The sequence below is a fragment of the Arachis ipaensis genome, chromosome B09 (genome assembly GCF_000816755.2).
Source record: "Arachis ipaensis cultivar K30076 chromosome B09, Araip1.1, whole genome shotgun sequence".
Classification (NCBI taxonomy): Eukaryota; Viridiplantae; Streptophyta; class Magnoliopsida; order Fabales; family Fabaceae; genus Arachis; species Arachis ipaensis.
The window spans coordinates 14,723,531-14,740,143 of NC_029793.2; the positions used below are offsets into that span (position 1 = coordinate 14,723,531).

At 42.1% G+C, this 16,613-nt stretch overlaps 1 protein-coding gene across 1 annotated transcript; it reads right to left on the reverse strand.

Annotated features, from left to right (window-relative positions):
* On the reverse strand, positions 11,809-13,152 carry LOC107615135 (protein FAR1-RELATED SEQUENCE 5-like). The gene has a single exon (XM_016317244.1). The coding sequence runs from the start codon at positions 13,150-13,152 to the stop codon at positions 11,809-11,811; it is 1,344 nt and encodes a 447-aa protein (XP_016172730.1).

Sequence of the window (16,613 nt, forward strand, 5' to 3'; positions counted from 1 at the left end):
TGCCGCTTTTGTATCTCTGCAGGCGGTTGTGGAAAAGTCCGGGAAGGAGATCATGGACTTCGATTTCCAGGTGGCTCAGCGTTGCAAGGAACGGCTTCTGGAGTTGCAGCGGGTCTCCAGTCTGTCTGTGGACTCCCGTGTTGCTGAACTGGAGAATGAGAACGCTCTGCTGAGGAAGCGGCTGGATGCTTGGGAAACCTTGCACGGCCATGGATAATTTTGGTTGGGTTTTGGGTTTACTGTTTACTGTTTAGGGTTTGGGGTTTCTTGGTTAGGGTTCATGGTTGACGGTTTTAGGGTTTCTGGTGAATGGTTGATTATGCAACTTTTTGGGTAGGGATTCTGACTTTTATGTTTGTGTTACGTTGTTATGTAATACTTACAATTTATTTCTTTATGCGTGGTTTACAAGGGTTCGTACACAGGAAAAATGAAAATTATCGTTACATGCAGCTTCGAATATGATATTGTTTTTTCATTGCATAATTAGTCTTGAAGCTTGGCGTTATTTTGATGTCTGATAGTGCATTGCATGCAATTGAAGTTAAATTTAAAGTCATTCCACGTCCGGTTGAAACTAATTTAGAGATTGAAGTGTAACATTTAATACGGAGTAAATTGAATAGCACACAACTTTGTCTCATAAATGTGGTAGCCGAAAGGGTTGTAAGTGTTTGTGAAAGGTTGTGAAAACGGATAATTGACATTAATGTATTCATTATGGAATTTAATAAAGTCCCTGGTGCACTGGTGTCATTATCCAGTTCCAATTAGAATCGAGAGGGTGAGGATATGGTTGATGGTTGATGGTTCATGGTTCATGTGGTTTCCTGTTTAGTGTTGCACGATCAAAAATGATTTTAGATATTTGGTATGTTTATCTAATCAAAAGAATATTAATTTTTAATTAGTATTTTTTTAAAATTAGTTTTAGGGTTCGGGATCGTCAACGAGTTCATGGCTTAGGGTTCGGGTCCATGTGTCCTAGGTTGGCCAGGTCGGGTTCACGTGGTCTCGGGTTTAGGGTTCCCTGATTAGTGCTCCTGGTTTATAGTCCATGGCTTCTGGTGTACGCGGTGGGATATGTCAGTTAGGGATTACGGCTAAGGGTTTGAGGGCTTAGGAATCCGGGTTTAGGGTTTAGGGTTCCGTGGTTACGGTTCATGGTACACGATCTACGGTTCGTTGTCGGGGGTTCATGGCTTAGGGGCCACGGCAAGGTGAGCCGGTCAGGTGGTTTCATGGTTCAGAGTCGTCAACGAGTTCATGGCTTAGGGTTCGAGTCCATGTGTCCTAGGTTGGCCGGGTCGGGTTCACGTGGTCTTGGGTTTAGGGTTCCCTGATTAGTGCTCCTGGTTTACGGTCCACGGCTTCTGGTGTATGCGGTGGGGTATGTCGGTTAGGGATCACGGCTAAGGGTTTGAGGGCTTAGGAATCTGGATTTAGGGTTTAGGGTTCCGTGGTTACGGTTCATGGTACACAGTCCACGGTTCGTTGTCGGGGGTTCATGGCTTAGGGGCCACGGCAAGGTGAGCCGGTCGGGTGGTTTCATGGTTCGGGGTCGTCAACGAGTTTATGGCTTAGGGTTCGGGTCCATGTGTCCTAGGTTGGCCGGCTCGGGTTCACGTGGTCTCGAGTTTAGGGTTCCCTGATTAGTGCTCCTGGTTTACGGTACACAGCTTCTGGTGTACGCGGTGGGGTATGTCGGTTAGGGATCACGGCTAAGGGTTTGAGGGCTTAGGAATCCGAGTTTAGGATTTAGGCTTTCGTGGTTACGGTTCATTGGACACGGTCCACGGTTCGTGACAGTCGGATGACACACTAAACTTTGTAAATTGATGTCGTTTTGGTTTTGGCACTCAAATAACCTAAAATTTAATCATTTTACACGTTTTAATGTGACATGTGATAGTCTATAACAGCACTCTATTAACGTTTTTATACTAAAAATGGTCTCAGGGACTAATATGAGGCACGTTTATAAACTTCGGGGACTAAATACTCTTTATAATAACTAAGATCCGATCATTATATACTTGTGCTTTATATTTTGACGAATTGACCACAAAATTATCTATAAGTCAATAGTTAAATAATATGTAGGCAGTATAAATATAATTTTTAGGCATGATATAATTATCTTGGAATTATCTGAAGAGTTTATTGTGAAATTAAATGTAACAGATATGTATACAGTTATTCAGTTTGAATCATTTTCGTCATTTGTTGTTGTGGTCGTCTAGTTTTTATTCATATGTACATTTTAGTATTTTTGAGAGATACCACAGAAGACGACAAAAACCAAGTTCAGACAGACAGCACATGTCTAACAGTAGATTTATCTGAAACGGATGTCGTTAATAAGACAGTGCTCCAGAAAACGACAAAATTGGATGATTAAAGGGAGGTATGGGTTGCAAGCGCCATTTTTCAATGTTGGGGGAAAATTTAGCGCCAACACAATTCGGTATGGCTCGCTTTTAAGCGTAAAAAGTGCAAACATACACTAAGCAAGGCTTCACGACCAATTAGCAAAGATTATCAAACACCCTCACTCAAGAGAGATGAAGCCGACGAACCTGTTCAATGTTTCCGGCGGGACACAGCAACCTCCGAGGATATGGTAAGGAAATCCATGGGGCAGATACATTGTGTTGCATACATCCTTCCACTTATACGTTACATGTGTAGATACCTAATCCCTTAAGTCATCATTTGCAGTGCGGAAGATGGGACTGGAGCAGCATTCGTCGTGCAAGCCACGCCTGAGTCGGCTGAGATTTTGTCCCAGGAAAGTGGTGTTGCTTGCGGTGCAGTGGTAGACGTGACACCAATGGGTGTCCCAGTCGGTGGTCATGCTACTCAGCCGATAGTATCTCCTGACACCAACGAGGACCGTCCCAATAGACAGTCAACCGTTTCAGCTATGAAGGAAAAGAGGCTATTTCGATCCCCTTCTGACAAAGTGAACAGATCAGCAGTTGCTAAGCATGGCAAATCCACCTCGTCGCCGGCTAACACACGGGTATGAAGAAATCATCTCCTTAATTACTTCCTCCATGTTTGCGTTATTGTTTGAATTGCATTTAACCCCGTGTGTTTAACGTAGAAGTACAAGGCAACATACGCCATGGACTTTAGCCGAGCGGAGATACTCCTGTTCAACTTCCTTTTCTCGGATGGTCATTCGATGGAGTATGTTATAATCCCTGATTACTTTGACGCCATGTTTATACAATTCTGCATCCTTGAACAACAACATTAACCATGGCATCTGTTGCAGGGACACTCTTGTGAGAATGCTCCAGTACAGACTAATAACGCGGAAAATCTAATCTCTCATACCTGGGCGTCCCATTGACGGAGCCATCGTGGAGATGGTGGCCATGCGCAACGCTTGTTCTATACAGCACCTTAAGCATCCCTATTTTTGGTGTCTCCCGCCAAACTTCGCTGTGAGTGGTTAACTAAAGGATGTAACGACATCTGCATATTATACTGGATTCTGAAGTATATTTATTTGTTATTATAAGATGACGTTAGTAAGGGATTGTCTGTTGTGGAGCTCAATGAGATATACGTGCCTTTCTGGTTGAAACCAACAAGATTCCTGAACAGGGTTTGTGTCTCGATCCATACGGACTTTTTGGCATTTTGCATTATTTTCAGGGCTGCTGACCCCATTGGAACTAATTTCGAGATTTTTTATTTTCTTCGTCTGCTATCAGATCTTCATCCCCATCGAGGATATCTTCATGCACTGGTACTGCATGGTGGTCGAATTTGGGGAGAAGACCATCTACCACCTGGACTCCTTCCCGGACGTGAATATGGTCAGCGACCGAGAGCAGCTTATGGAACGCGTGGTAATGTGACTTCTTATTGTTTGCTGTACCATGTATGAACCAAAATTATGCAGTTTCTGTATGTTGCTAATTTGGTGACCATGCCTCAGCTCGAAATGCTGTACGCGATGATGTTTTCTCCGGCGTTTGGACCCATGCGACAGTACACTCCCGAAGACATGGGTCGGTGGCCAATACGGCGAGAAAATGAGATACCAAATTGTAATACCAGGTGCACCTTATTTTGTGAGTGTTGGGTCTGTATATTGGAACATTGAGTTACTGTCAGCTATAACCCGCTTCATATTTGTGTTCTGCAGCGACAGCTCTGCTGCCTGGGTGATACAATGGCTCCACCCTGAAGGTTCCTTTAATCCGTATGAAATTAGTGGCGTTGTAAGTAGATGCATATGAATGTAAGTAAAACATGTCCATGTGCAGTAATTTACATCCCCCTAATGTTTGTCTTTCGCAGCTTGAGGATTCTACACTCCGCGGTAGAACGGCCGTGTCCCTTGCGGGTGGACCCTTTAACGCAATCGGCGACTTGGTTAGGATGTGGGCAGCTCAATGACAGCGACGACGTACGCTGTGAAATCATCTTCCTCTCAGGACGGAGTTTGTGGATGGAACGGGAGAGCAGATGGTGGACTAGGCAAGCAATTGCTTGTGGACAAAATAAGGTTCTGCGGGACTGCAATATGCCCCCCTAGAATCATTTAGTTTGTCGCTTTTGTTATTAGCTAAGTGTTATGTACTGCCTTAACTTTGAAACTGGATTTGCTTAGTTTATTAGAACGTTGTCTAAGATAGTTGTAATTCAAGGAAAAGTGTAATCAGGTGTGGCCTGTTGCAATTAATGCTCTGCAGTGATAGTTGACTCTACCATATTTGTCCTATGTTGGGATTGTCTTTATGACAGTATGTGCAGTGATAACTGGGGAAAAGTTAAGGATGGGACAAAATGAAGCCTGCAGAGCGTCCTTCTTCGCTCCCGCCGAGGTTTTTAACACAGTAGCAGTCAGTTTATTCTTATTTTGGGGTGGTTTAAACTACCTTTTTGTCGCTTTAAACACATATTCGAATAACAAGTTAAAAAAATTTTGGTTACATGCATGAAATTTGGAACGATAGCGTAACCACATCTGGGTTGCCTTGCCACTTAGCTTAGCTTCTACGAGAAAATATATTAACGCCCTTTTTCAAATAAAAAATAAATAATCCGTTGTCTATTAAGCGTTTTAAGCGTACATACCAATATGTGGAACATGCTAATATGTGCAACTATCATGTATGCATACGTTAGTGGGCTGTAACATGCAAAACTGTTATGTGGTATAAACATTAAAGAAAAGGATAAAACAAACCCTCTATGGAACATGATACTAATATCAGCGAGCGTATTAAGCGTTTAAGTGGGCCTTAACATGCATATCCATGTATAAGATGCAATTTTTATGCCTTATAAACGGTTTAATGCATACATTCACATAGCGATACAACGTTTAATTAGGGTTGCCATTCTCTTAGCATTAGAAACGACAATTTGGACATTTAATAAAAGTATGATTGACATTCCATCCTGCTCTGAGCCCATCTTCTGAGTCCATCCTCGTCCAATGCATTGACAACGACCAGTGAGCAGTTCTGGGAGTCTTTCACCTTAGTAATAACTCCTTGCTAGAAACTTTATACGATAGTCAGACGAAGCGTATAGGGGAATGGAACTCCGTTGGAAAGGTAGATAGTGTGAGATAGTAAAAACGTTGATTTCCTCTGGTTTAAAAGGGGTTGTAACACAACAGGCTTAGAGCGCCCATATAACTCCCACTAACTTACTCTTTCTCTCTGGAAAAGAACATTCAACAACATGGCCGTTGTCAAGTCACCACCTGCCGATGGCCACTTCGACATGCCGGACGGTTTGCCAGATATTTCCGAAGGAGACACGTTGACTCAACCACCACAAACTGTAAGTACAATGGTTCGGCCCTGAATGTTGGATACATGCTAAGGAAGGGTACATGCACATGGTCTACATGTGGTAACAGAATTTTTTTTCAGGATATTTCGAACAATGGTGACCTAGCCAGCAGCGTGAAGGATCTTGTCAACACAGTGCAGTGCATGTCATCGAAGGTTGATAAATGCGAGGGTCGTCAGTAACAGCGCGACGACTCCGTGAGCCTACTGTGTTCCGTCGTTAACATGATTCAGCAGAACGTAGCAAAGTTGACGTCCGATAAGACTCGGCCTGAGCTGCGAGTTTGTGCCATTTGCAAGAGAATGCAAGCCAACAATGAGGCCTCTGACGCAAATGGGCTCTTTGGCGACAAGGAGCACCCCTTCGTAAAATCATACACCTCCATCTATGGAGATCCTGACGACTACGACACCATGTTTCCCGTAACTATTGCGGATGACCATGACACACCAGTTCTCGCCGCCAACATTCCCCCAAAAGGTGCGCCAGAGTACCAAAGCCAGTCAAGCTTTAGTGGAAACTGGGGTTCGAAGGTATGTATGTTACTCAGTTACATATCCAGTAAAGATATTATCCTCATTGTATTAGGTATAGCATGTTTTTTCCTTACTTTGGTTCAGGTGGTATAACTTTTTAGTTTAGTTTATAGTGTTGTTGGAAATATTTCATTGGCATTTTTGTGTGGTTTCTCGTTGGTATTTCCCACGCCATTTTGATAAAGGTTTTTTTTTGTCCTAAACGCTCTTTTCATAGAGGTCAAATGGATTTTAACAATTTATTTATGAATTTTTTGGCCAACATCCCACGTTCTACTTCATCAGCCATTGTTTTAGTATATCTCTCGCCGTTTTAAGAGAATATAGAAGTTTTTTTTTCGCTGCACATTTCTGGCCCACTTCGTTCGTGTCCTGGCCTAAACAATAACCTTTAGCTGACGCAGGTTGTAGGAGAGGGTTCGTCCTCTCAAACTGGACAAGCGTCACAATCTACCCGTATTGCAGCTCCCAATCTTATCTCAGGTAATGGACTCCATTTCCCATCTCAACAGGGAGCATCTTCCTTCCTTCCGGGGGGAATTTCTCCGGCAACTCGGTCATGCCGGAGCTGCCACGTTCCCCGTTGATTGGTCGACCCACCAAGATACAGAGAAAAAGCGTCGGGATCTCACATCTGTTGTTCCCGCGAAAGGGCACCGCTGGAAACAGCTCCAAGTCCATCGTCGCAGGGGGCATCCATCATGGAAAGGGACTAGCCCCAAATCGCGCTATTAGAATGCCTGCTCCGACGCAAAAGGCCCCACCGGCCAACTCGCTGAAGCTGTGCGGAAGCCAGCTTAACACTGGGAAACCACTAGATACAACACTGAGCGACTTCCAAATTAAGGTCGCCACATATGCTTTTGACCTTCTGGTAGATCCAATGTAAGCCTTTTAAATGTTGATTTACCTTCTCTCTGTAATTGGTTGTGTGGCCCTGTTAATCGTGGATTTGGTACAGGGAGGAGCTAGTCAAGTTGGGGAAAGTCGTCGTTAGGAGAAAATAACTCCTCACACTGCGCCCAGGGGAAATGCCTGACGATGTCATTTTTGATGCTCTGGCCATGAGACTCACTCTGGGGAGTCAGACTCCGGATGGGCCGACTTTTTGGTGCATGCCCCCTCATTCGCGGTACATCTCACGTAACTCACATTGTGGTCACTAAGAACTTGTTTTGTAATTAGAACTTACTTGTTCCTCACTTCATTGCCTTCTTTTTTAAGAATGACGTTTTGGAGGCAAAGCTGCTGGCAAAAATGGTTAGGACTTATAAGGACACCTAGATGAAGCCCTCCCACAATCTGGCTTACGTGAGTTGCTCTGTTTCTGTTCCTTGCCTGGATAACAAACCTAACCCTTAACATCATTTGATGTATATTACCTGATCTCTTTTACAGGCTTACATCCCAGTCAAAGACATATCAAGCCACTGGTATCTGATGGTGGTGGCGTTTGATGACATGAAGATGTATCACTTCGATGCATGCATTGGGGATGAGGAAAGCACGACAAGGAAGCCCATCATACGGAACTTGGTAATTTTTGTCCATGCACATTGCTTATAATCATCGTTGTGTATATATATTTGGAAATCACCTTCAATTTGGACCACAGGGAGATGAACTATCCAGGACTATATCCATCCCTGCATACCCCGCCTATTTCCGCAAGAGGGCCAGGGGAGTCATGTGTTTTGGCATAGCAGAGCCAGATGACCTTGCATCATGCCAACCCCAGTGAGTTCTGAAAGATACATGGACTTCACGTTAACCAAACAGCCTTCATGCTCATGCCTAATACAAATTCTTCTTGTGTAGTCATGTTTCTGCTACATGTGTTTTGAACTGGATGGCCATCGGGGGGATTCCAGAGAAAGTTCATACAACAGGTTAAATATTTTTACTTGGTTGTTCTAATTATGTCACCTACGTTACTGGTCTCTCCAATTAATGAACAAAATCCCTATTTAGCAGGTGGATGACAAATCTATAAGGATGCAGACCACCCTTGGACTAATGTTGTCGCCCTTTAACGAACAAAGAGGCTGGATTGGGAAGTTTGGCTCAATGTCTCGAAATTGACGGTAGCAACCACTAAGCGGCGTAACTCTTGACTATTTCAAATGTTTTGTTAAATTTGTTTTGATGTGTATCTTAGGCAGAAAACTGTTGTTTCCTTCTTATTCTTGTTTACTTGTTGAACTATGTCATCGCTACTAACAGAACTTCTGCTCAGAACTCAGTCAACTGTGAACCAAAACGTGTTAATTAGTATTCGTTTTATGACTGTTGTTTTATTTTTTTCGTGGGTGAACTTATAAATGATGCTTTTGTGAAGTTAATTACCATTTTCGGGCCCAATGAAGGCAACGGGATGATTTACGCTTTGATGGGCCAGGCCTACGTAATAACGTCAGCCCACTAACCACTACTTACTCATATTCTCCTTCATGCCCACAATATATGGTTCCATGAGTATTTTTGTGCGAACTGATTGGTTAAGGCCTTTTAATGGATACGGATCCGGCAAAAAATTGCTTTAAATCTAAACTCTCGCTTAACAAAACCAAAAAAAACTAACATTCCCATCTGACCCATCAGGCACGAAACCTTTTGGCTTCTAGAAGAAGACTTCATCGAAGGTAAGGAGTGGAACTAACTACATTAATTAATTAATTAGATAGGATTCACCATTCATATTTGCTCGATTCACACGCTATCCAGTCTGTAGGTTTTCTTCTAACTCAGAATATCCCCTACTTCTCCGTTGGTGCCTGGACGAAAAAATGGCCGAAGAAAACGCAAAAGGTGACATCGTTAGGGTTATCAAAGCGGTAGGAGAGCCGTCGCGACCGATGGTAGGTTAAAGCTTCCTCTTCTGTTCTTTCCATTATTTCTGACTCTACTCTCCACATTTTGTTCTATATCTTACGCTTTGTCTTCATATGCCCATATCTGCAGCGTCTACCATTACCAAATGGTCTCCTCCCCAATGCTAGCAACCATATCTACATCACAGTTGCCGACGGGTCAGACCGTACTTACAAGATTGCATGCAGCCCAAGGGGTGGAAAGAGATCACTCTCGGGAGGGGATGACAAAGGTTTTATCGTGAATACAAGCTACAACCTTCTAACATTCTGTTGTTCAAGCACAAGGGCAGAGACGACTTCAGTGTTCGCATCTTTCAGTCACCGGGTGTGGAGAGGACGTATGTTACGTCCGGTGGTGACTCTGGCGACGTGACACCCCCCAGGTGCCAAGGAATCGTCCACACACTCCTCAAACGCCCCGGCCTAGAACAGGGTGCATCAATGTCCCCAAGAGCGCAGCTGCAGCTGAGGTGGAGCAGACATTTCAGTCCGAGCACCCCTTCTTCATCATGCACATCACAAAAAGGCTGTTGGGCGTCCACTTCCTGGTAATGGCTTTCCCTCTCCACTATATATACACCTGTTACGTTGGTAGTATTTGGGGTCCACATTATCTGTTTTGTTCCCCTGCTGTTCCCTCTATTGAAGGTAATGTGGCGGCCTAGGTGGTCCACATTAAGTGTTGTTCTTTTGCTGGTCCTTATTTTGTTGGCCTATGTGCCGTTGTACGTGGTCCACATCTTGTGTCGTGTGCTGTTGCTTAATTGTTAATGGTTGGCTATCTGGTGGAGCAGTTGTTGACTTGAAATTTATTACAGAAATTTGTTGGTTTGTGTCTCGTATGTTGTTGTTAAATTCCAATGTTTTGGGCCACAAGCACCCAATTGCATGCTAACTGTTCATAATGCCATCATCAATACTTGCCGTTTCATTCTGGTTGACTTCATGCACATTGCATTCATGTTACACATGCCTTTAAGTTCATCTCCTTCTCGTTTTTGGTTTGCCCAGCCAAATGTGCCGCACTTTGGAGACAACATCAGCGATGATGTGATGGTCACTCTCAGAGCAGGGGACATTTCCGTCCGGGCCGTCTACGGCAGATACGGGGCAATAGAAGGTGCAATTGTGGCACCATCAGCGGAGGGTGGGCGGATTTCTTGCGCAAGTGCAACATAACCTGTGGAGAAGCTGGCCAAGTTTGAGATCTTCAGGACCAACCCGGACGTGGAGCTGTTGGTCCAATTTGTTGATTTTGAATGAATCCAACTAGGTTGATGAACAAGTTGACCATGTTATTTTGGATTGCTTTTTCTGATTTGGCAAAAACTTTATGTGTTGTGGTTGTTGATGTGTTACAACTACTAGACTTAACTTTTTGTACATGATACAATCTTATGACGTTTAAGTAAGTACTTTTAAAAATATCAGTGTCCCTTAGATTACTTTAAAATTTCAATTCACACAGCATCATGGATGCTCTAGACTAATTTGCAATTTCAATTTATACAGCACCATGGATGCTCAAGAATAATTTCCAATCTCAATATAGCGCGTTACAAAATAATGTCATATAGCAGCCTGAATATGGTCAATTTGGAAGTATAACAGTCCAAAACAGAGTTTTCTATAGCTAGCCATTGTTTGTCCAAGCATACAACATCACGCATGATCTTATAAGAAACTAAAACACCTGCTGCATCACCTAACCTTTGCCTAATATGAAGACCCACATTCCCACTGGATTGAGCTATGAGCGCACTAACCACAGGAATGGTTACTAAATTGTGCCCTGTGAATCATAGCCCTCGTCCAAGGCAAGGTCCACTGCATCGTCCCATGCCAGCTACAATGATACATTCAGTTAGCCATGAACTAGGAATCGATGAATGGTCAATACATTAAATGAAAAGGACGACTAAACGAATTTGTTGACAAAGTGTTACCTCCTCCTCCTCGGACAAGTCCTCCATTGTGCCAGTTTCACCTTCGCCCTCACCACCAAAGTATGATGCACCCTTTTGTGTATTCATTCTGCTGTTGGGATTTAAGTGGCAGGATACTCGATTATGCCCTGTCTGACGACAAAGACCGCACCTCTTCACCCCCTTCAGCATTTCCTTTCTTTGCCTCTTTTGACACCGCACCAACTCTGGATCATTCACACAGCCCTCTAGTGTTGAAGCTTCCCCAACTTCATTCAGACCACCTGCATCACCAGAATCCTGAATCTCTTTCAGCCGCGCTATCTCATGAAGAACTTTATCCGTCATTTCAGCAAATTCAGCTTCGTGACGACATGCAAGAACACATATTTCCCTGCATAGATCATTCAATATCCAATTGCGGCAGGTGATCGTTGAATCCCAGCAAAACGGACCTTTCTCCACAAAGGCCCTTACTTTCGAGCGAGTACTCTTGGACCAACGATCCAGAACAAGACTGTCTGGTATGTCAGTCATCTCCAAATGTACCAGCACTGCTACAATGTGATCACACGGTATACCAAGGGACTCCATTCGCAAGCAAGAGCACTTGAAACTGTTACTGTCACCATAGTGACACACTTGTCACTCCCTACGCGCATTAGCTGACCTAGACAAAGTGAATGTATCAGAAGTCTGGCTCCATGTGTGTGTTCGTACCTTCAGTGTGCAAGCGCGGAAAAGCATGGGCCTGAAGTTGAAGAAAATTGCCCTTGTGAGCTTCTTTGCAGCTGACCTCTCCAAATCAAGAAATGGACTCTGTAGCACTGGTTCCCTAACCACGGATAACAGATCAGAGTGTGCTTCCCTGGACCTCATTTGGGATATGCAACGCATAAATTGCTCAAAAAAGTCTCTCAAGTTATGGCAAGACTGGACAAATTTACCCAGCATTGAGTGCAATCCTTCACACCTTGACGTTGTACGAAAACCCCCAAAGAAGTTGTCCCTTATTTGTGCAATTGCCCACATCCTTCTCCTAGAGTAAAGGTCAGAAACCCATTGATTATCTGACAGACCAAGCGCATCCACCATATAATGCCAATGATCTTCAAACTCCCACACGTCATAATCGAACATCATGCATTTCTTAAATTCAGAAGTAAATCTGGGGTTGCTTAGGTTAGAAGTGGCATTTCTCAGCAGATGCCATGCACACAAATGGTGATAGGCCCCAGGAAACACCACTTTGATTGCCTTTTTCATCGCTCCATGACCATCTGTTATCACACACCCAGGTGCTTTACCCTTCAGGGCGTCCAGGAACTGTTGCAACAACCAGGTGTAAGTCTGCTCATTCTCATTTGCAACTAGCGCAGCCGCAAACACAATTGTTTGGTTATGGTGATTCACTCCAGAAAACATAACCAGTGGACACATATACTTATTCTTCCGATATGTCGCATCAAATGCGACGACATCCCCAAACAAACCATAATCCAGCTGACTGCAATTATCCGACCAAAATAGGTGCACCAAACGACCCTTTTTGTCCGCCAAATAACGCACAAACATTCCAATATTGGCCTGCACCGTTGATTCTAGGAACTTAAGGCAAGCCATCGCGTCCCCGCCAATGAGCCTCTGTTGCTTCCCTATCTGGTTATACATATCCCTCTTTAGAAACGGAAGGTTTTGGAATTTCCCGGAAGTTTGCACAAAAGATGAATAAATCTGTGGCGTTTTAATCCCAACTCTAAGCATCATGTTCATTTGTTCTAAGGCGGCTGCATCCATTTTCCTATGGCCCGGTAGCATGAAAGTCAGTCTATCATCCAGCAACTCGTGGTTGTGAACGTCCTGAAAGTGTGATATTATCCATCTACCACTTTCGGAGTGCACGTGGACGCGCATCTCTGCCTCACAGCCGCATCTGGTCTCCGCCTTCGGCTCACGTTTTCGTTGTGTGCCGTCGTTAACGGACCCCATTCCTCTGAACCCCTACCGGAAACATACAAATTCTTGTTGAGTAACCTCATTCCTCACATTTCGCCGAATCTTATTCTTCCTCACAGCGAAACCATTCATCTTTGCATACAAACTGTAAAACAAGAATGCCACCGATCGATCCGGAAAATGACACATCAGAATCTCCTTTGCAGTGATTTGCTTGAAATTTATACACCCCAACTCTGCAATACCGTCCACTGCTCTCTCCTCCCAGTTGTCAAAGAAGCTTTCCCCGAAATTCTCCTCTGCATCCAACTCCACCCCTAATTTCCCATCCTCAACGTCGTCACCGAATTTGTCACCACCAGGACCGAAGGCATCGCTTCCATCGCCTCCCTCTTCTTCAGCAGACAATGGCCGGTAACATTCGTCCGCCGCAGATTCTCCCTCCATGCAGTCCTGCGCAAAAATGGCGTTCACGGATTAACATCTTTTTACATCAGCCATAATACTCTGTAACAAAAAATTGTCGAAACACTACCGTGCTCTGTCCTACCTTGTTTGCCACCCAGAAAATAGACCATGAAACAATATTACCGCCCACACCCTAAATCCCTTAAATCCAGGGCTTCGCCGTCATTTGAGATGATGGTTTATGGCAGTCGCTCTTCATCTCCTCGCTCTACCAAATGGGCTAAAACTCAGTCAACAGCCCATTCATACAAGGGGAGTTCGAATGGAAAAATGTATAAATTGAGGGGTGATAACACTATATACAGAACTATATAGGCAATGTTGTAAATAACAAAAAGACCTGCCACCAAAGCAGAAACTTGTGTCAGAGGTGACAGGTGCATCAATCTCCTCATTTGGACCGGTGCATGCTATAACTCACCTTATTTTTGGACTACCAACAGCCTGACCCATATAAAATCCATATTTTTTATGTCAAAATCTCTCAAAGGTTCCTGCAGTAAACCACACATTGTTACCGCACTTACAATAACTTCCAGATTTGTCTAAAATTTCATACACTTATTGGATACACTAACCACTCTACATGTGTCGTATGGCTATTGCACAGTCAAATACAAGCCATCCTTAGGCTTAGCCACCTATCTCCATGCCACCATAGAACCCACATATATAATGGTTATTATAAATTATATATTATAACTTTTTTTAAGTATACTTCAAATTAATATTTGATTTCTAAATTATTGTAGAGCACAATAAATTATATATATGTTAAATTAAATGGTTGATTTTTAATTTTGAGGTATTGTCATGTGATATTATGTCAATAAAAATAAGATTTAATTATTCTGCAGGTTTCTTTAATTTTACTAAATTTTTAATTAGATCTCTATACTTTTTTTTTTCAATTGGGTCCCTGTATGTTAAATTTTTTTTTCAATTGAGTCCCTGTTAATGTTTAACGTCACAAAAAATGTTAATAAATTATAAAATGACTTAATTATCCCTGTTTTCTACCAATAAACACTCCATGTTTCTAACTTATCTGAAATTTCTCTTCTTTTTCGTTTTTTCATTTCCAGTTTTCATCTTCCACAAATTTATGGCTCAAAGTCAAGGAACTTCTTTCAATAAAAAGCTCAATTAATTATTAATTTGAATTTTTTTTATTTCAGTTTTGTACTTAGATATATTTAGTGTTTAATTTGTACAAAAAAATTCTTTCACTGGTTTATTTTCCTGTTAAAAAAAATTTGCATCATCATCGGCATGGCATCGTTCACAGTTCATATGCGAACCAAAACCAATCAAACAGCAAAACCACCCAAACCATAAAAAGTTTCAAATCCTAGCACCCAATTTGAAATCCACAACTTCAACTACACCAATTGATATCCGGCTATCACTAATCCAGAAACAAAATACCTGAAACTGTTCACTACTATCTTATACCTAACAGCCATCAACCATCACTCAAACACCAACAGATCCTCAACCTTCATAAAAAAACAGAAGCAGATTTGAAAAAAAAAAATAGAACAGTTTTTTTTGTAGTAAATAAATCAATTCTTGATAAAAAAAAATGTGTTGACAAAAAAAAATCTTTTTTTTTTCACTGAGACAGAACCTCCATCAGCGGTGTCGTCTGTCTTTCTGCTCCGATCTCTCTTTACCGAACTCTTTTTCTGCATGCAGCAGCACCACGGCCCTTCTCTCACTTCTTTGCACCGCTCCTCTGACTTCTTGCTCTTAATACCACTCACCGCTGCCATTCTTCTTCTTCTTAGCCACTTCAACCACCATCACCATCGTCTCTTTCTCTTTCTGAAAAAATAAATAATAAATAAAAGAATTTACTGAGTTTTAAAAAAAAGAACAAAATAAAATTTACTCTGTGACCAGAAGCTTGCATGCACAGCCGGCGTTGTCTCTGATTTCTTGTTCTTCATCTATGCTGTTCGCCAGAAACAGAAAATCTGCCTTCTTCTTCGTCACCTCTTCTTTCTTCTCATTGTCATCCTCTGGAACTCTGGATCGTCACTGTCACCATCACTGACGAGCTCCTCCTTACTCCTCGCCAGTGATCTAAGACTCTGCCGCCATCTCTGTCTCTTTCACCGGCGAAGTCTTCTTCTCAATGGCCGGTGACATCTCTCTTCTTTGGGATAAAATGAAAGGGGTGCTTTGGGTATTTTGAAAAATACATATTTGTTCAGCTAGCCACTCCAACCAAATGACAAGAATATTCGTTTTTAGCCAAAAATATTCGGTTATCTTAAACGTTATACTCACGGCAGGGACTTAATTGAAAAAAAAAAATAACGTACAGGGACCCAATTGAAAAGAAAAAAAGTATAAGGACCTAATTAAAAATTCGGTGAAACTGTAGGAACCTGCAGAGTAATTAAACCTAAAAATAACTACTTTTATATTCATCGCTTGAATGGTCATCTAAAAAAACATATTTAATTGAAAGACGGTATAATATATTTTAGGATCCCGCTAGGGAGACAACGGATTATTTGTACAATGTGTACAATGGGCTATTGAGTTACAAAATGAACATCTCCCATACCTAGAATAACCATCCGAGTACTAGCGATAATAAACATCTTCCCAAAAGCTTAAACTGATTTTGGGGTTCACCAAGCCTCAAACTCTTGACCTTTCGAATCTAGCACTCTAATACCATGCATGATACCACTCATCCCAAAAGCTTCAGCTGATGGGAAAAAGTAACACTAATGATTATATCTCTAATACTCTCTAAACTTTCATTGTACACATTGTATAAATATTCCATTGGTTCCCAATACTTTCCCTATATTTTATTCTATTAATGTATCAAAAATAAACTAGCTCAATGTTATATTATTTAAAATTTTAACATGTTGAAATATTTCACCACTCAAATTTTATATTATGATATTAAATGTTATAATTAATATTGATGTATTGAATAAGTGATGCTAAATATTTATCGAACAACTAATGCAAATAAAAATCAAATAAGATTTTTTTTA